At 38.9% G+C, this 20,641-nt stretch overlaps 1 protein-coding gene across 1 annotated transcript in view; it reads left to right on the forward strand.

The window, feature by feature from the left end:
- Window positions 1-10,278: 10,278 nt before the first annotated feature.
- klhdc8b (kelch domain containing 8B) overlaps window positions 10,279-20,641 on the forward strand; it is a gene marked incomplete at both ends in the record, with an annotated part of 73,456 nt that continues 63,093 nt past the window's right edge. The window contains one exon of the mRNA XM_079478459.1: window positions 10,279-10,669. Within this exon, the coding sequence (XP_079334585.1) occupies window positions 10,279-10,669 (391 nt within the window). The remainder of the gene's footprint in view (window positions 10,670-20,641) is intronic.

Raw genomic sequence — 20,641 nt, forward strand, 5'->3', positions numbered from 1 at the left:
AACAAAGTTTAACCTCAGGAGTGACACAGTCATCCAACATCAGACTGACAGCATGACAAGACAAATGAAAACTGTGATAAAAATGTACAAATAGCACGGTTGCATTGCTTAAAAGTGAACATGGACTTGATTTATTTGCCGTATTTAAGGTCAGGGGTTAGGGTAAGGGTTAGTTAAAATACAGAGCATATTTTCTGTTATTTCGACCCGACGTCGTCTCTCCAGTTCTCATTTTTTGCAGATAAATTTAAATAGAAACTATATTGAAATTTGAAAATTGAAATTTGGCAGAAGTATTGTTAGAAGTTAAAAGAATTGAACAAAAAGGATCATTTTACCTTAGCTGAAAATAAATTTGAAATGGTCTCTTCTCCGCGGCTGCCCCAGTCCAGCCTGCCCCGTCCAGTAATGCGGACCGCGACAATATTACTAACTACCGCTAGGATTCAGTAGTGTCACAACATTACACACTTCACTTGTTCGCTTCATTCGCGATGTTGTCAGAGTGATGCATGCACCCTATACAACCCATGTCCTTTGATATAATTGATGGAGCACGGAGGCGCAGGAGGGTTCGAGGGAGGACCGCACCAGGATCACTAATTCTTCATTTCGAAGGTGAAACTGAAATCTATTATTATTCATTTCAATGAAAACTACAAGGAAATACTTGTCACGAAAAGCAAACCAGCATTTATTTGACAGCCTTTTAATGCAACTCAAGATCTCATTTAACTCGCTTTAAATAGGCTACTCTTAATCCTATGGCCACTAACAATGATTTTCATCGATTTGTAGATTTCGTGGCCCTTCACAACACTTAGAAATCAATTGGTCCCTTTCGCCTATTTTCGTGTTGATGTTAAATATTTATTTTCGTGTCACGTTCTGAAAAAAAAGCGTTTTCTGTCAAAGAAACTAGCAATAGGACATTATACAGCATGTAGGCAGCCCGTTTGAAGCATTCAGGGGAGGGCGATATAAATAATGCTGAGCCAATGGAGATACTCGTCCGAAAACTGAACTAAAGAGCGAATTCACTGGCATAACGCGGGTGTCACAGTCGTGAGAAGCGCGTCAAGATGTTTATCTGACTGAAGTTTGGAAGAAGGTCACTCTTATTCACGGACTTTGGGACAGTCGCTTGGACACAATTCAAAGGTAATCTTCAACATGGGAAAGAGAATATTGAAAGTTGTGCTGGCCGCAGTTGTGCATGCTTTGCGAGCCACCTCTGTAATGCAACATACGTTTAGACATTAGATAAATGAACCGTCGGTGGGCATTTGCGATAAAGAATCGTAAAGGATGAAATAGATTTCTAGTGAAACACATTGTTGAAATCGTCATCTTAAAATAATTGATTTAAACTCGTAACGATTTCTCCCGATCTTGGCAGGAGCAGCGTGGTTGATCATAGCTTTTAACGTTACTACTGCCGAACGCTTTTTAAGTTTCAAGGATGGGCAGAGCGATGAAGGTTTCTTCTGCCATGCAGCTTCTCCGGTGTGCGTTCACGGTTTTTGGAGATGCTGTTCCGCATTAGATCTTGCCACAACCCCTAACGTTAGCCCTGCTCACGTGAATAAATGAGAACTGCATAGAGAATAAGCACTTCCATAGCCTATAGCGAATACTCGTTTAGGTGAGTAGCCTACTTATCTTGCTTGAAAGGCAGCTAACTTTATTATTCGCTTGATTAAACAAATCCAATAACAAGAGCTTCAGTGACTGCACACTGCACTTATAATCTCGATTCATTTCATCACCTGTTTCCTGGCGTTTCAGATGTGGGATTAACAATTCATCAAAATCATTTATACAGAGATCTCAGTAATGAATTGTATTATTGCTCCTGTATGACATATCGCTTTATTGCTCACTGAACTCTCTGTAAGTCGCTTTGGATAAAAGCGTCTGCTGAATGACTACATGCAAACGTAAATATGCCCCTCATCTGTTTATTCTCAATGCTTATAGCGCGTCCTCAGATTAAATTGATTTACTTCATTCACCTGACTTCGGGCTTTTTTTGGGGTGTAGGCCTACATTGCGTTTTCATTTATTTATCAAAAGTGAGGGAAACATACAAACAATTCAAATAGAGCCAACCAGCTGTCATTTGTGTAATAGTAGCCCTGGGGTATTTTTTGTCTCATAGGGGGCTCCTCTTACAATCATCTTAATATATAGCATACGTTAGATGTTTATTATTTGCTTTATGTATTCAAATCTTTATTGACTGAGTATTTTGGTGTTTTAATCAAAGAAAACAACAAAACTGTCATTTTACAGTATTTAATCCTATTTTGCGATTTCACTGGCAATTTAAGACGTGCCAGATGAACCAGAAGATCGCGTGATGTACACACTCTGGAGTTTATGTCACTGTTCACTGTCAAATATAACAAACTTTAGAACTTTTGCTCATGATTGCACCATGTGGTTGATAAGCGCAAATGTCTGTTACCAGTGTTGTAAAGAATGTCAGTGTAAGCTTCGCCGTGGGCAGTGAAATACTGTTTACTTAGGTAATGGAACTGGCGAATGCAGAAATGTCATTTGGAAACCATGTCGCACTCTTCCGCAGGCAGGGGATGGGCGGTGTGTACCGCCCCGAACACAAAACTTACAGAGTGTGGTTGTAACGGCTATGAGGCTGCTCAGGTAGCTGCCGCCATAGAATTAGACCGCTTAAGAGTCGTTCTACCACTGAAATAATTTTTTGTAATAACCTAAATAGTTAACTAACCTATATATAAACTAACTCATCCAGACCTGCCTGAAACGCCTCGTGTAACCACACCCCCACAAATGTACGTCAGTTTGTGGTATGATTTGACTGAGACCGCCCAAATGTACACGCAAGTGAGGCGGGCGTACCTGTCAATGCAATTGCTTTGGAACTTGACGTTTCAAATATGGTAAGAGGCGTCATATTTCCGCCACACGCTCGCAGTATTTGACCAATCACTACGCACTGGTTAACTGGCCAATCACAGCACAGCTCGCATTTCAGAACGATGAGCTTTGTAAAAAATCTGTGCGTTTCAGAGAGGCGGAGCAAAGAGGAGATACAAACATACACGGTTTGTGGAAATTAAGCGTTTTTAAAACTTAAATCGTGCATTACATCTAGAACAAACGATAATTGTTGTTTTAGCCGTGTCATGTATATTTATTTAATGATTACGTCTCGTGCTCGTATCCCTAAAGGCGGTAATTACGTGGATGTGATAACCTTCGTCTTCTAGGTGTTCATTTGAATAATCATTAGAAAAATGTAGGCACACTTTCTCACATTTACAGCACGGGCTGATTTGCACCCGGCTGCTTTGTCATGCGATAATTAATGATCAGTGTAATGAGTTGTGTGTGCTCCAAATAAACACTAATGTTAATGCCTCTCTGTGGTTTCAGGATGTAAGGAAATTGCCACTTCTCTCTCTCATATAAAAACCTGACACCAATTCTAGTAAATATCAAAGAAGTCCCGAGAAACATGAATGGTGACAACCCTCTTAACCCAGACTGATGTCATAAAGACGGCTGATTCATAAAGAGCAACAAGTCATATTATCAAGAAACTGCAGACTGTGCCCAGACTTAAAAGAAAGAGGGACAAAATGTATAATGTAAAGGTCCATCAGTCCAGTTGCATGTGGATTTTGATCCATGTCTCAACGCTTAGCAATTAACTACATAATGCAGTCATTGGATTTTAATTCATTTGCATTAAGCTGCTGCTGCTTGGGTGAAGGGGAATAGTTCATCGTCTCCAAACATAGCTGTCAAACATTTGATGTGAGACCTCAAGTGACTATAGCTAGTCACAACGCTTGAGTGTAAGGTCAATAGCTCTCAAGAGGTTTAAAATAATGCGAAAATGTGAAAAATTTAAATATAGATTTTTAATTATTCAGATTGGGTTTACTTTTTAAGGAAATGTAGATCTGGTTCATTAATTTGATTGGACAAGCAGCAGAGTGCTGACATTTCAGACAACAGCACTAAACAATTGTTTGCATTACTTTGCTTTGTTGCTTGGCAACACAATCTTCCTTTTTTTCTACATTTCAAAAAAGAAATTACTGGCAGAAAAAATATACAAACAAACAGAATAAATTAACATCTAACCCTCATATATTACCAAACTGTGACTATTTGGCCAAATCACAGCATTGCTCTTGCTCCTGAGTTATGAGATATTACTTAAATGCACATTCCAAAGGTTAGTTAAAAGTCGCTGTCCATTAATCCTCAAATGCATAGGCAGAGGAAACTGAAGATAGTCATGGCCCGTGATGATTTTATTCTAATTTGTCATTGTTGTGTAAGACCGGCACTTCCTGTGGCATTCTCTTCTTGTCTAAGAGGGGCCGCCACTGAGAAATGATGCGGTCACAGGTGATGGATGGCCTCTTGGCATAATCACTTAGCCAGCGGCCCTTGGGTCCCCTTCACAGTCCATACATCCCACAGAGTGTACAACATTAATTATAGAGTTGTTAATAGCCATCCGGAGAACATGCACACATTAATTTGCTCAGAATTTCACACCACCCACTCACACACCAACACGTATATCTATGCACGCAGACTGTTTGTTGAAAGGTTGGTTATTTGGCAATGGTGAATTTCAAATGCTTAAAATACAGCAGGCATTCTGTCATGCATTTATGAATTGAAACGTATATTCTTCTTGTACTTTTGGGGAGTTACAAAGATCAAAATTTGGTAAACAATGTTTTTTTAACTGCACAGCTGCTGCAGTGAGATTTGCAAAAAGAGCAACATTTCCAAACCCTCTGCTTTTAAGAAGAAATACACTGTAAGTCAATTGCCTTCACAAGATTTTCTGTTCTTGAGGATGAGCATGAATGTGTCTTGAGGTGGATATGGAGATAATGTTTTACAGGGGAGCTGCTGGCTTTAATGCGGTGCCTCAAGTGGTGCTGATCATTTCCTCTAGAATGCAGATTATTGCAGTGGTAATTCTCATTGCTTGCCCTTCTCATGACTAAAAATATTTCTTAAAACTTAAACGAAGAATAAACACTCCCCTCTGTCTCGATTGCTCTCTAATTCACACACAGCTTCAAATACAAATCAACCCTCTGAAATAAGAACAAGTTTGGGTCGGGTATAAAAACAAAGGGGATTCACAAGTAATGTTAAAACAATCGTACACCCAAATGCTGTTAATTATTTTCTCGCCCTCATGTATTTTCAAACTGGTATAAAGAATGTATAAGCATATAATAAAATCAGCAAGATTGGTTACCAGACGAGTGAGAGGCAACTTTGTTTAGCATAAATTCATTGTTATTTCTTTTAATGCCCAATTCAAGAGCTGTATAGGAATTGAAATCACATTTTCAATTCAGTTCTGCATGACACACTTATAAACCTGTACAGTTGTTTTTGTATCGTTTACAGACTCTCCTGTTCTTTTAATTAAAGAAACTCTTACTGTCTCTTCAGTCCCTGCACTTCAGAATATTTAATTCCCTTGCGTTTTAGAAGAACGGTGTTTAAAAATACATAAAAATGTCATCATGAACTTTTAGTAAAAAAGTCAGAAAAGAACACAGAAGAGGAGCCGAAATGGGCCATTTACTTCGTTTTTTGACAAGTTCCCTAACTCGAAAGTTTAACAGAGATGGCCATACAGACCTGTCACATTTTATTTCCACTCATTGCCTTTCTCATTTAACCCAGACACTTTTGAAGAGCCCAAATGATGATGTTTCTCTGGGAGAGAACTATTGCATGTGAAGTTATAGAAGTAGATTTTCAATTAAGATGATAATTACAGTATTCATGCAATTATTACGTTCTGGGGTGACATTTTGCTTGAACTACAAAATCTCAGTGAATGTATTTACCACAATACCAAATCATCTGTTTATATTTGACTAAACCCATGATGATAGAGTCCAGACATCAGAAAGATATCAGTCTATTCACAGTTTTCTAAGAAATAAACATTTATGCGTAATGGATGTGGCAAAAGAAGGACACACGTTTTTGAGAGACAACATACTTTCTGTGATTTCTCTGAATTGAAATGTGCAAACAAGAAGAAATAAAACCCATGGAAGGAACGGTTCTTCGCTCTTCGCAGACCACAACATATTTATTTCATTGTAACGATCATATCCCCATTTATGAGGACTGATGGGACAATTCACTTTCACAAACACAAACAGTCTTTTACCTTTATGAACTCGGTTAACACATTGAGTTATTTTGCTCTTTTTTGTTTGGCCCAATTTCTCAGTTTAAGTGTTAGACTGTGGGGTCGGAGGGGATCAGGTGATGTAAGATAGATAGTGGGGTATATCTCTGTGTGGTGGGACAGTAAGATGAATGTGTTCCGTCGACTCAGAGGGCAGGCATTGAAATAACCTCTTCTTCTCTGCTAGACAGTGTTCTCTTTGGATACATTTCCTGTGTAATCCTTACTTACTATAGAAATGCATAATGCAGTTATGAGAAGCTGTCTTGGAATCGTGTAGATTTGGGTCCACTGATCCGAGATTGTCACGCAAGTAAAAAGTTTTGAGTTTTGAAAATGTGTGTATGGGTCAAACCTTAAAAAAACCTAAATTTTTGTTTTTCCATTTTCAATTTGGAATTTCACAATACACAATTTCAAAGGTAATGGAAACGCAGCTATTGAAAAGCTTTGTGTTTGGCTCAACGACCAAAGAATGATGTCTTTTTAATATGTTTTATAGACCGACAATAAAAAATTGATAGAAGAACTGTGATGCGTTCAATTTACATTTCCATGCGTTTAATCATGCGTCTGTTTTTGAGTTTCATGTAACTTTAAATCTCTCTTGAACACACCCTGTATGGTCTCCAGTGCCCCCGCCAGCTCAGCTACCTCATCCAGGGAAGCTCTTAGGCAGAAGTAATAAGGTTTTTGTGCCGTAGGCCAAACGCCTGAGAAGTGCGGGGGCTCTTGTGATAGACGACTGTCAATTGGAGGAAAAAGGAAGAGCTTGACATGAGAGGCTGGTGAACAATGGAAATGAGGGAAGAGGACCGCACACCATGTGATTGGACCGACTGTAAATTATGTTAGGCACGAAACATTCAGACTGAGGAGGGATGATGGGAGCAGAATAAATAGACACGATTTGGATCAAGTTTAAAATCGCAGGATTAAGGATGAACAGCGTGTTAAGTGTTATCTAGAGCTCAAGTTTAAATCAAACTGCCACGGCTGACGACTATAACCCATCTTTAAGAGGGACTTGTGCCTCTGTGACTTACTACAAACTGAACCAGAAACCTTACGAACTAGCCGTAAAAACCTTTACAGTATACTCATTTTGTGAATAAGAACGATCTGTCTTTTCAATAAGTATTATGTTGATCTGGGATTAGGATGTTTTTTCGGTTGTTATAGTTTCAGGCTTTGACTCTTGTGCTGTTTAGCAATTCAAATTCATCTAATTAATTAAGCATCATAATGAATTAATCTGCTTCCATTGGATTTCTCACAGGGACACATTCTCCAGTGCATAACAGGTGTCAATCATTCTAGCGTCTGTCTGTCCATTAGTCTGTCTATTGTGACCACAATAACTGGAACTTACCTTCCTTCCGCAGAACACAAAAGAAGATATTTTGAAGAATGTTGGTAACTGGCCCCCATTGACTTGCATTGGTTTTGTGTACATACAATAGAAGTGAATATGAGTCAGTGCTGCTCAGTTACCAACTTTTTTCAAAATATCTTATTTTCAGTTCTGCGGAAGAAAGAAAGTCATAAAGTTTTGAAATGATAATTATTTTTGGGTGAACTATCACTTTAACATCTCTGGTTTCACCAAGCGTGTAATATGTAAATCTATATTGTGCTTATTCATTTTAAGATACAAAACATACATTTCTTAAACTAAATGGTAGATGTCGTGTTCTTGCTGAAAAAAAATCTTAAAATGGTGCTGTAGTTTGCGGATTGTAGAAGGTACTTGCAGTTTGGTCAGACAAGCGACCACTTAAATCAGCTAAGACTAAAAACCACCTATACCTACTTACCTCAGCCAAGATGTAACAACGGTAAAGAAGTCAAGATATTAGAGAATACAGATGTATCAAAATAAGCTATTCAGCACACAAACTGCTTTTGCCTTACTGTATTTTTTTCTGTGCGATCATTCCTTTTAGGAGGGCACTGTCAATTTTTCCCCCTGTAAGCAGACACTTCATAGAAAATCTATTTCTTAGGTTAGGACACCATTACTGCCGGGTTCAAAGAGATTTTTTTAAACATAACAAGTGAAATTGTATACTGAGAAGGAAAACGATTCTGTGGCTTGCCAACGTCTGTATTATTATCAAGCCAGTTTTATTTCTGTATGCATTGCATTTTTATGCTTATGTGTCATCTGCATTTTAGCCTCAGCAAGAATCTTAATGCAAAACATGATTTTTCTGCATAATTGGGCAGACAGGAGTCAGTCAAAAAACACGACTCAAACATCTGTATTCTCCTCTCCCTTCTTTATCTCTATTTTCAGCTGTCTTTCATCATTCTTTTAGTATCTAGTTGAATAATTTTCGTTTCCTCTGTCTTTTTCTAGGCATTGCAAACAGGAGCCGTTTATTTCCCTGTTCCTTTGGAAAACATATCCCAGTGATATCACTGTGAAGTAACCACATTTCCCACAGTTCCCAGAAGACATTTCTCCCCCTTTTCTATGTGGAACAATGCCAGAGGAATAGATAAGACAAGGGAATTATAGCTTGGACAACAGGAATCGCTAATAAAACATGGTTTCAGATGATCAGGACTGAATCAGAAATGTCATATCAGACACTCCTGGATGTTTTTTTCTAGTCTGTCGGAGGATAGCCATCCATGCTGGGTTTTAAAGCAAGTGGCTTGGATTCAACATCAGCAGCATTTAATTATACAGTTGAAGCTTTTTAGACAGCGCAGGAAACACGTCTACGTCTGGAGATATGCTGCTATAAAGAGCAGTGATTCTCAAACTCTTTAAAGCTCCAGACTGCTATTTTGTTCTTATTTTATTAAAATTAGCCAGACTGATACTTTGAGCTAATGAACCAAAATGAGCTAATTGTTTGGTAGCGTAACTTTTTTTGCATAGAACTGTCAGTTACATTTTGGAATGAGAACAGAGGCAGTTCATCGCAAATGAACAAAATGAGTTCATTCTTATAAGTTGATTCATTAGTTGATCAATTACTTGTAGTACTTACTTTTTAGTAACTTTAACTCCAACCACTCCCTAACCGAAACTGATATACGAAGTCATGATCCAATCTGTAGCCGGACAAATCTCTCTTTCTTCCAATCGTTCCCTTTTCCACTCATTTTATCCTTTCTATCCGTGCTTTCGCCCCTGAGGAGCCCTACACACACCTCGTTCACCTGCCTTTCTTTCACCCTCAAGCACGTTTTTGAGGGTAACCTCTCAAACCTTTCCTGCCGTTTCTCCTCTCTCTTTCCTAGTATGACGACCCAATCATACACTCCACTATAAGAAAGCCTTTAATTGATGATGCGCAGGTCCAAATGAAACTGCTTCAGTGACTGTATGGGACTCTGGGTCCCTGCAGATGCACTGACCTTTGGAGAGGGCCAGACTGCTGCTCTGTGAACACCACCGGCCTGCCACCTTCACACACACGCACGCACACACACATGATATCCATGTTAACCTTGAGCTCCCGGCAGCAATAGTGATTGGTAAATGTCAGCGCTCTGCCCATTGAATCGTATGGTTTGTCTGAATTAGTGTTTGGGATCTTCGTCCATCAGAAAGGATCAGCTCAGGTCGGAGCTAACATCAGCCTTCAGCAAACGCTTCTTTTGGATCTGTGGGATTATAATGCGTTTCATTTCTGTCTTCCTCTCTGTATCAGGTTCGAGGGTCATACTGACACATTTGGCAGGACTACACAGAATACAGAATCTTGGATAATTTAAGGAGATTTTTGCATTGAAGTTCTTTTACAACGATGGAAAGTGGAAGACGACGAAAGACTTAAAGAGCAGGATGAACCTTTCAAAATAAGCAACACATAAATAAATCATCAAGAGGAAACGCTTTATCCCACCCCTCACTCAGAGTGAACGAGAGCTAGAGTCGAGACCTGTGGCAAACTGACAGTTGCAGACTCTCAGGCTCTCACGCTTGGCGGTTTGTTTATGTATTTGCCTTGTTATTTGCGTTCCTCGCCACCCTGTGCCCGTGTCATGCTCTGTCGCCGGCCTGCCATCCTGGAGCCATGCCCGTCCCAGAGATGGCTTTGAGCCCGGTGAAGTCGCTGTACTGGGAGGTGTTTCCCCCCATGGCCACGCACAGGGTGTACTGCACGCCCGTGTTATGGGCCGGACGACTGTATGTGCTGGGGGGCTGCAGTGAGAATGGCCTGCCTCTGGACTCGGCTGAGGTTCTGGATCTGGAGAGCCAGAGATGGTGCGAGCTGCCCCCTCTTCCCACTGCCCGTGCGGGGGCGTCTGCAGTTGTGGTGGGAGATCAGCTGATGGTCATGGGGGGAATGGATGCACAACAGAGCCCACTGGCTTCGGTGGAAGTGTATCACCCTGATGAAGGCAAATGGGAGAGGAAGGCAGGACTGGGGCAGGCCTCCATGGGCATCACCACACTGGAAAAAGGTAAGAATAGTGGTGTTATTTTAATTCGTGTTTATGCATTTCCACTGCGCTTTGCAATTGTTTGGTTCTCAGAGCAACAGTGGGGACAAGCACAAGCCTGTAATTGGGGGAAAATGTAGTCAGTTCATCTCTCATCTCTCTACCCCGTCAGAGCACAATTAGCCATCTTATCTGGGAAAGTGTTATCTTTGCTACAATCGCCTTGGTCGTAATGAATTCCTCTCGTACTCTGTCCCTTTGTAGAGCTTTGGGTATAACAGCTTTGAATCAAGGCATCAGTCATGCCTTACTGTCACACAAAGAAAGAGAAAACTCTGTTGTCTGGTGTAGGTGTGTGCAGGTGACGGTTTATCCTGTTTGAGACCATGAGGAGTTTATTCAAAGAGCCTTTCCTCCGTCAAGCCAGCTGAGACTGATTCAGACCGAGGATTGTCAGGCCAGCTGAAACAGAAGCCATATTTGGATTCACTGTACACCAGAGAGCTCAGCTGCCTGTGGCTCTGTCACAGAATTATGATATTATCTGTCTGCTCGTGTAGCTGGAGCAGCAGGGAGCTTGTCATTAGCATGTTGATGTAGACCTTTGCTGTAAAATAATAATATTGAGACAGGGGGCCTGAGAGAGGTTTTATGAAATTGATTCATTTATCACTTTCACTCTGTTGATTTTGTATCTTTGCATACAAATCTGTTAGAGCATTTGCATTTGAACCTATTCTGGATAAAGAGTGTGTATGACTTTCTTATGCAGAACACAAAAGAAGATATTTTGAAGAATGTTGGTAACGAAACAACATTGACTTCCGTTGTGTGGACATAATATTTCTCAAAATATCTTCTTATGTGTTCCACAGTGTCATATTACCGATGTCCTTCTAAAACTTTGTACGTCCACATTTCAAGATTTTTATTTTTTTCCATAAAAAATTTTGGTCATCAGATTTAGCAAACTCTGACCTATAAAAAACATTAAAAAGTGTTTGTCAATTTTGTAAGCACAGTATTAGAATAGTTTATTTGCAAAAACAGATCTCTTTTAACCACGTTTTTTATTATGTTATTATGTTTTTATTTTATTTTGTTAGTCCGCTGTATTTCTGTTGAGTTGTTTTTATTACTTAATCAAAACAACCTAATTACATTTTGATTGATAATTCTTGGAATATACAATAAAAACATAATTTTTAACATTTTTTAAAACAGAATGATCTATTTTTGCAAGTGAACTCTTCATTTAACACAAGGGTGAATAATTATAACAGAATTTTGGGGCAAACTATTCATGACTGGAGATTTGTGCAACAGAACTTGTTGGTGGCTTTTTCATCTTTCTGCCACATTTAGACAATTTTGGTACTGTATCTTTTAGACTCATTATAAATCTGTTCTGCTATGGAGAGGATCAGAGATGATGTATTTTTGTAGGCTAACCCGGAAGAAAGTGCCGCGGTGGTTCACTCGTCCGAAAGCCTCATTTTTCCCATGGACATTTGGAAGATCGCAAAAAATAAGGTCTGTGATTAACAAAGGTTTATGTCATGTTTTGTCTATCCAGATAATCTTTACAAATTAACACAGAATTTGTTACTTTTGAAGCCGAAATACAATCGCACCAGCTAAATAGCTAACAAGATGCTATAAACAGACCTAAGGTCGCTCGATATCAACGTCACCACCACAAAGCATCCCGACAACTCTTTCAAACTTTTAATAAAAAAAATCCTGGTAAGTAATTACTCTGTGAATGAATTCGCATCTACGTTTTAAGAGATTTGTGCCCATACTGCATTATTTGTGAGCTTTATACTGTTTGCGTGATGACATCTAAAGTCCCCATTTTAGCAACTTGTTAGCAACCGCCGTTTTTAAGACGCAATAAGGATTTAAAGAAATCACAAGCGGTTTATAATGGGTGTTTTATGTCATAGAAAAAACGAGAAAATATTTTGAGGTTTTGTTTACCACAGACCTTATTTCGGGCTATTTACAAAAAACCCATTCAAAAAACCCATAGTCCTTGGAGTGATGGAACCTGTAGTTCTAAAATGCTAACTCGCTTCTGGGTCATCTCTATTATGGGCTAGTTGCACAAGATGGCACCAGTATATTACTGTCTATTTTTATAATTTAAAAACACCCCTATTTGCGGGCCAAAAATACTCTTGTTTGCCATACAGTGTTATACGACCGGAAATCCCCAAAATCTCACCTGCGCCATCTTACCTGTCTAGATGTGAAAACAAATAACGCTTAGAGGAACTTATCGTTCATTCATAATAACGTCCGTCATGTTACCTCTATTAATATCATTGTTATCAGGCTCAGTTAAAGGTCATAATGCTGTTACAGGTCTTGCAGACTTTTATTTCAAACCTTCACACTTCGCTCATTCCAAATACAGCAGGTCTTGTTCTCTTTGATATCCTTCACATCTCTGGGGCAAATTGCTTTGAGGGTCCAATCTGTATTTGTATGGCTTTGAAATCCCATTTTCCTTTGCACCCCCCTGGCTTATCGGACACGTTCTGTATCAGAATATCAATGGTTGAGCCAAGCCAGCTGGATCTTGTGAATAGCACATCCGGAATACAAGATTTGATCCTAAGAAGGAAAAGGATTTTTTGGTCACTGATGCTATTATGATAATAACAATATTAGAGACTTAAGCCTTACAACTGCAGCTGTGCTTAGATAAAACCACAGAATTTGTATCCCATGTTTGTTTTTCTTTGCTTGGAAAAGAAACAAAGGGAGACGTTTGAGTGGGTGCAGCGGTGCGAGAATGATCATATCCTGTTTGTCATTGGTGTGGGGTTTGGAGTGGAGGGCTGTTTAGGCAGACGAGGTCTTTTTGATTTCCAAGTTGTAATTTGAGGGAACAACGTGTCTCAGCAACTCACTGAAATCAAGGTGACTGACAGCAGTCCTATGGGCCTGTGATACGAGTCTCTCTCTCTCTCTCTCTCTCTGACTATTGCTTTCGTTTCTTTCCCTATTCAATTCCTTTTACTTCCCCGCCATCATTTGATCAACAGAGCATTCCCTGTTGCCAGGCAACAGGTGTGTAAATTTGTGTGAGTTTGCGTTGATATGTGTGTGTGTTTGACCCGAAGACATTTTTAGAACGGAACAGAGCGAGTTGCAGTGCCAATCCATGATTCACTCACTGCTTGCCTGTTTCTATCTCTTCTTCATAAGAGAGGTGGAGAGAGGTTCTATTGCCCTCTCTGCCCCTTTAATACCCATAATGCCCTCTGTGTTCATCAGATTCACTGCGGTTCAGAGTCTCAACTCACCTAGCAATACTGTTATGTTCAGACTGGATCTCTTTATTTTATTTCATGTCCTGCAGAAATGTCTTCTGTACATAGACAATATCTAGTCTTTTTTCACTTGTTTTTGGCTAACACCACTTTTGACTTCCTTTAAAAAATCATACATTAAAATAAGTGAAAACTGTCCCAATATTGACTAACAATTGTGTATTTTCTAAATCTATATGACCTAAAGGTTTTGGTTTGTACATACTGTAGGCCTCTGGTGTACATTTTAATCCTGGTGGACCCATTTGGTCCACTTTTCCTGAAAGTGTTTGGTTTCAGGCTAAGTGAGCCTTCCCTTAGTGAATTATCCAAAGACAGAGTGAGATTGCATCTTCTCTCAAAGACTTCTACCACTGTTTAAAGTGGAAAAAATGAGGTCAGTACTTACAATTATCCTCATAATTTCGCACTGAAACTAACGTATGAAAAACTTGTGTCATAAGATTGTGTCAGTAGTACAAAACAAGTGTGTAAACAACACAGACAATCAGAGTTTTGCTGGAAAGGGCTTACAAAAATGTCTCCGCGGGTTTTAGGGGAAAATAAATGGACTAAATGCAAGTTGTTTTTAATAATCCATCTGATGGAACTCAGGCAAAACAATTTAACAGTTTAATCCAGTATATGGTTTGCTGATCTCATAGCTTGTCTGGTTTTCAAGTTGTTTTGGCCACTTGTCAGACTAGATTGGCAATGCTAGGACACAAGCTTTAATCAGATGTAACCAAGAATCAAATCACATAGTTTTTTACTCTCACAAACACCCCAGTTGTTTGACAATATACATTGGACAATAAAAATTTTTTTACACACGCCTACAACTTTTTGATTATTATTGATGATTTCATAGGACAGAAGTTAAGTTTGGGCCACAAAAGCGTGCATACACAGTAACGTATGTTTATGTTGTTGAAACCAACCATAAGAATCTTCTAGTTGCCCGCTTAGGGTGTATATGGGGCGCCCAACATAAAGGGCAACACACGCAGTTTTTGCAAATCTCATATTAATCTTAAATACCTACACACCGTTTCATCAGACGCGCGTGCCTGAGCCCCAGTTGACATTCGGTTTGTGTTTGGCTAGTGTCTAATAATATAACTATTTATATTTTGTTTAATTTGTGTTAATATTTATTTATATTTTATTGTATAATAACTGTATTAGATAAACGTTTTGTTGAATGTTGTTGTATGTTAATTTTATTATACAAAAACTTGTTGAATAGGTCCTGCAGTTTGGTCCCATTTAAACAAACTGTATGGTACATTGACATCTAGTGGTTGAGCTTAGTATCGTTAAATGAAGTTTATCCAAGTAACGTTTCTTCTCGGTTTCTTTTGATTTTATCAGAAATAATCTACAGGCACTCTATTGACTTGTATTCTTGTGGAGACCAGTCTTGCGAGGCAGCCTCGGAAGAACGGACTTGGATGGACGCACCACAGTGACTTCTGGGACTTTGACGGTTATTGATGATGTAGACCATGAACACAAGACCGCATATTGAGAAACAAAAAGTGTGCATGCGCAATAACATTTGTTGTCAAGATGAAACCGTCTATACAGTAGTTTTGCATACGCTTATCTTCGAAGAGTATTTTGTTTGATCAAATTTATAAAAGAGCGATACAGCTGTACGATTATTTCCGGAAAAAGACAAGCTGCTGTAGGCAGACAGGGGGGACGGAACTACAGCACGAGCAGACAATATATTATTGCATTATCCCTTCGTGTTGTTAACATTATGCACGGACGCGCCGATTGCCAACAAAACACAGACATATGACTTAGTTTGACTTACCTCTGGCAGTTCATGTCTGGCATTTTTTAGCGCTTTTAGCGCTGGGACCGCGGCATCTATCAGTTTCAAACGATCTCCAAATCCAGCATTATATCCACCGTTTATATAACCGAAATGCAGTGAGCAACCAAACACAGCTAAACTTCTGTTATCCGAGTGAAGCGGCAATGATGGGCGTGTTCTTTTAAAGCGTGGGCATGCTCTTCCTGGAGAATGGCCAAAAAAGGGAATATGATCTTGGACTTTTCAAAACAAGTTGGAGTGCTGGGGGAGTCTTCGGCAGCCGAAAACAGTACTAGTGTTTTACTAGTCCCAAAGAATAATTTAAAACCATCTTTTTCAAAAATAATGTTTTTATTATGTTATCATGTTTTTATTGTGTTTTATTGTGTAAATTGTATTTTTTTGGTTATTTTGGCTTGAATCAAAACAAACCAACTGCAGTTTGCTTGATAGTTTATTATATTTTTGTTGTGCATTCCAATTACTGAGTTATCTTATTTTCAAACCAAAGTCTTCATATTCACAGATGTCTCTGTGACTGGAGACATCCCAAATAAATCCACCCAAAGGAATAATTGCCGCAACAATCATTTTTTTCACAACGATTTAATTGTATAAACCATTTTTGTGACAATTTATATTAAAACCATTCAGTCTTAGCGTGACAAATGTAGAATTTGAATAATGTTGTGTGAAAACAAGATGGTGGTGCAGTATGTTTGATTTTGGCCTTGTTAGCATGTGTCTTTATGCAGCCCATGTTGTGTGTAGGTGTGCAAGCTGCTGATAAAATGTCCAAGCAGACTAACCCAAGTTTGTTATGTGGTAATCATAACAATGATGTTGTGTACATGTGTGCTTATGTGAGAGGTCTCATTACATAAATTTGTCGGGGGATTGAGCAGAGATGCAAATCTCTATGGTAACTATCCATCTCGGCTTCAAGCAGGAATTAGACAGCTGTGCAAACAAACACACTTTAACCTCTAAAAATCCTGAAAGTACTAACGCTTTCAATATTAGATTCAGTAACTTGGGTGCAGACGTTGTTCGACTCAGGTTGTGCTCCAAAATCCATCTGTTCCAAAACCCAATGAGCTACCTAGGGAGAATTTTAGAGAGGCATTCTTCTGTACCAAAGTCTGTTAGGAAGGGTAGGTAACATAATTATATTTAGCCTGAAATGCCTTTTTTAACCAAGTTAAATTTCATCAAAGCAATCCCAGAATGCATTGCAGTGAATATTGTTTAACCAATTTAAAATTATTTTAAATTAGAAGTAAAAATGTATTTCATTTGATACAGTGATTTTTTAATCAAGTGAATGGCCATAATCATATTTTGTTATTAATGTTGAGGTGAAATTTCCTGTGAACTGCAGTTTATTTAGTTCAATGACATGTTCAGTGCTGCTTTAGAAGACAGCTGCCTATGTAGGAAGCGAGGCAACCCACTAGGTTTTGGAGCAGATGCCATAATACCTATTGCATCTACACCAACCATGAGCCTTTATTACACGGACACGTACGCACAATCTGAAATAAAACAAGCTGAAACCATTAGTCCCTTCCTCTGTGCTATTGTGTAAGAGTTGTTTGATGTTGCTTTGCGACCCCTGCGCGCGGCAGTGTGTTTTGATCATGGCGTGGTGTGGGGCCCACTATCTTCTGAGATAGTCGCATGAAGAATAGGTAAGAATACATATCACTCCACGATTTGCCCTCATCTTTTTTGTCTCATCTCTCTTTCGTTCTGACACCTGTGTTGCTTTACAGAGCGTTTTTTTATGCTTTTCTAATGGAGCTAATCTAAATACATCCTCAATCACTGAAGAGCTCATTAGTCTAAAACCACTCAACCTTCCGTGTGCATGTGTGTGTGTGTATACAGCAAATCTCAGCAATAGAGGACCTCGGAGATGATGTATTTTTTTAGACTAACCCGGAAGTAAGCCCCACACTGGTTCCCAAGATCCAAAAGTCTATGCATTCTTAGCATACAGACTACATACAGTCGCTCGATATCTGTCACCACCTCCAAGCCCCCGTCAACTTTCTTAAAAACATGTTCCCTTGTAAGTAATTACTCAGTGAATAAATCGCATTGTTTTATATTTTTAGATTGTTTTATATATTTAGATTGTCTATCGTCTATATATCGTATATCAAGGTTGTCGCTTTGGCATGGACGAACTTGTTAACAACCACTGTTTTTAAGACACATAAAGCTTTAAAGAATTTACAAGCATGTTAAAACGTAAAAATATTTAGAGCTTTTAACCAGAGCTTATATATCACTCTATATTCAATTGTCATAGTCTCTTTGGGCTTTTCAGTGTTCTTTATCTCCCTCTTCATTTTCAACCTTCACACAGTTAGCTTTTGAGAAATCCCTCCGTATATTTGAGCTTTGGCAATTTACAACGCCCTGAAAGGAAGACGATCTGAGTTTTATCCCACATAAAGTAATTGTCTCAGAACTGGCGGCTTGTAATTTTCTTCACCCCACTTAAAGCTTATTTTCTTTCCTCAGGGGAGCTTTGGGGGAGATTGCGCTTTTCTAACAGTCTGTGCTTTCGCTGTTGCCTGAGGTGCAGATTTAGGTCCGCAGCTAAAGCGCGAGCTCACTTTCGCTGAATCCACCAGCTGCATTCACTCTTAATCTCAAGGCTCATGTTCTTATTCACTTACATGTCCACATAATCCAGTGTCACTGTGTTAAACACATTCAGTAAATCATGTCTTTATGGAAATGTAATGAAAGTAAAGGGGAAGTGTGCCATTTTGGCATCAAACTCCTAAATTCGTGTTGTTTGGACAAACAGGCTTATGCCACATTTTTTACACAAGAAGTTGCACGTTTTTGGACCATGATTTATGTCTTGTGCTTATACAGAAACAAGACAAAAAGTTAAAGCAGCAGTGCGCCTGGTTTCCTTTCTTTCCCTCTTTGTGATATTTAAACTGGTCTTGCATCACTCAACAGAAGCATGAATCACTCAGTTTGACTAAAGGAAAACATCTGTATTTGGAAATGAATAATTTGTAACTTTTCATGTATCAACAAAATTTGCAGGTTTCCAGGGCGTGCATTTTAGTGCAAGTTGTGAAATCTCTTTCTCATATCTGCGTTCCTTATAAAAAATGGAAAGTGATGGCGAGAGCTTGTTGGTATTCATTTCTACATCAGACCAAACTTCAAAGTCATTTCACACTGTTTGTGCACCCTGGGCGTTAGTTGTCTGGCTCATGATCTCCTGCTGAGACGTGCGTACCTGAGCCTATGGAAGATCCGCAGGTCAGCAGCTTCTCTCCACCTGCTTTCTGTGTGGACTCACCTGGTGGCTGTTATTTAGAAGCTTACAGAAGAGATTCAGAGGAGGGATGGAGGTCAGAGCTCATTTTGAAAAAGATGAAACTTTCCCTGAGCACTTGGTGGACAATAATGCTATCCCACAATCCCATGCGTCAAGAGGACTTTTTACCAGCTGTTAAACATATGTAATCTTTTTGAACAGTGGTGTGGCCCAATAGGGATCAGTGGTGTATGTTCTCAAGTGCTCAAGCTTGTAGACCATTCATCATCACACTCAATACTGACACCCAGCTGTAGCTACACATGAGCCTGAATACTTCAGTACATAGCATTAAACATGCACTTTTCATCCAATGAAACAGATCTCGGAAACAATTAACACACAGTTCTGTTGACTACATTTATAGGGCTATATGTCTATTCTCTTCTGTTCTATGCTATTCCCAATTCATGACTTTACATTATTACACAGGGCTTTGGAAAACTTGATTCTATTTGGTCAGTTGCGACATTACAAGTTTAGCAAAGGGAACATGCCAGGGTTCAATACAATAAAGTGGGTTCTGTTTGTAATCACATGATCTTGGATTACGATTTCTCGAGAAGCGTGAGTACAATAAGTACAAAAATGTAAGTACAATAATTGCGTTTTTATTTGTTTTAATGTAATACTTTACACACTGTTTTGGCAGAGATAAAACTAATATATAATAGGATTGAAAGTATAAGCTAGTTTAGTTTGTATGAAGGTAAGTCTAATAAGCACTATGTTTGCTTACAGGTTATATTTCATTTTGAAACACCAAGCAGAGCAAAAAAAGCAAGCTGTAATAAGAGACAATTAGACAATATTTATATCATGAATTATTAATAATATCGACAACTGAGTAATGGATTACACATGAATACATGACACATTAATACCTTTATACTTCAAAGAGCTCACTTCAAGTGCTCAGCCCTCAAGGGAGTAGGGCATAGGGATGCTTACTTCCATTTGTGACCCTGGACCACAAAACCAGTCATAAGAGTCCGTTTTTAAGATACATCATGAAAGCCGAATAAATAAGCTTTCCTCTGATATATGGTTTATTAGGATAGGACAATATTTGTCAGAGATACAACTATTTGAATATCTATTAAAAAAAAATTGCCTTTGAAGTTGTCCATCAGAGGCGCTGTAGAAGGCCGTTGCTAAGAAGAAACAGGTTTATTTGAACACTCTCTATCGGCTTATCGCTGTAATGACGTTGTGGAGAATAGATGAACCGAGAACTTTTAAGCTTTACATAGATATCGAACTTAAGTGGGTAATTCCCAAAGAGAGGGCAGCAGCTAGTGAAGTTTGCAGGCATTTTTCCGGCCACTTTTGTTCACGATTTTGCTTCATCCACTCACAAAAATAAAATTTTAATATATTTGCAGTGTGACATTTACAAAGTATCTTCATGAAACATGATCTTTACTTAATATCCTAACGATATCCTCATGATTTTTGTCATAAAGAAAATTTGTTTAAACCTGTAA

The sequence above is a fragment of the Barbatula barbatula genome, assembly GCF_947034865.1.
Source record: "Barbatula barbatula genome assembly, chromosome: 17".
NCBI lineage: Eukaryota > Metazoa > Chordata > Actinopteri > Cypriniformes > Nemacheilidae > Barbatula > Barbatula barbatula.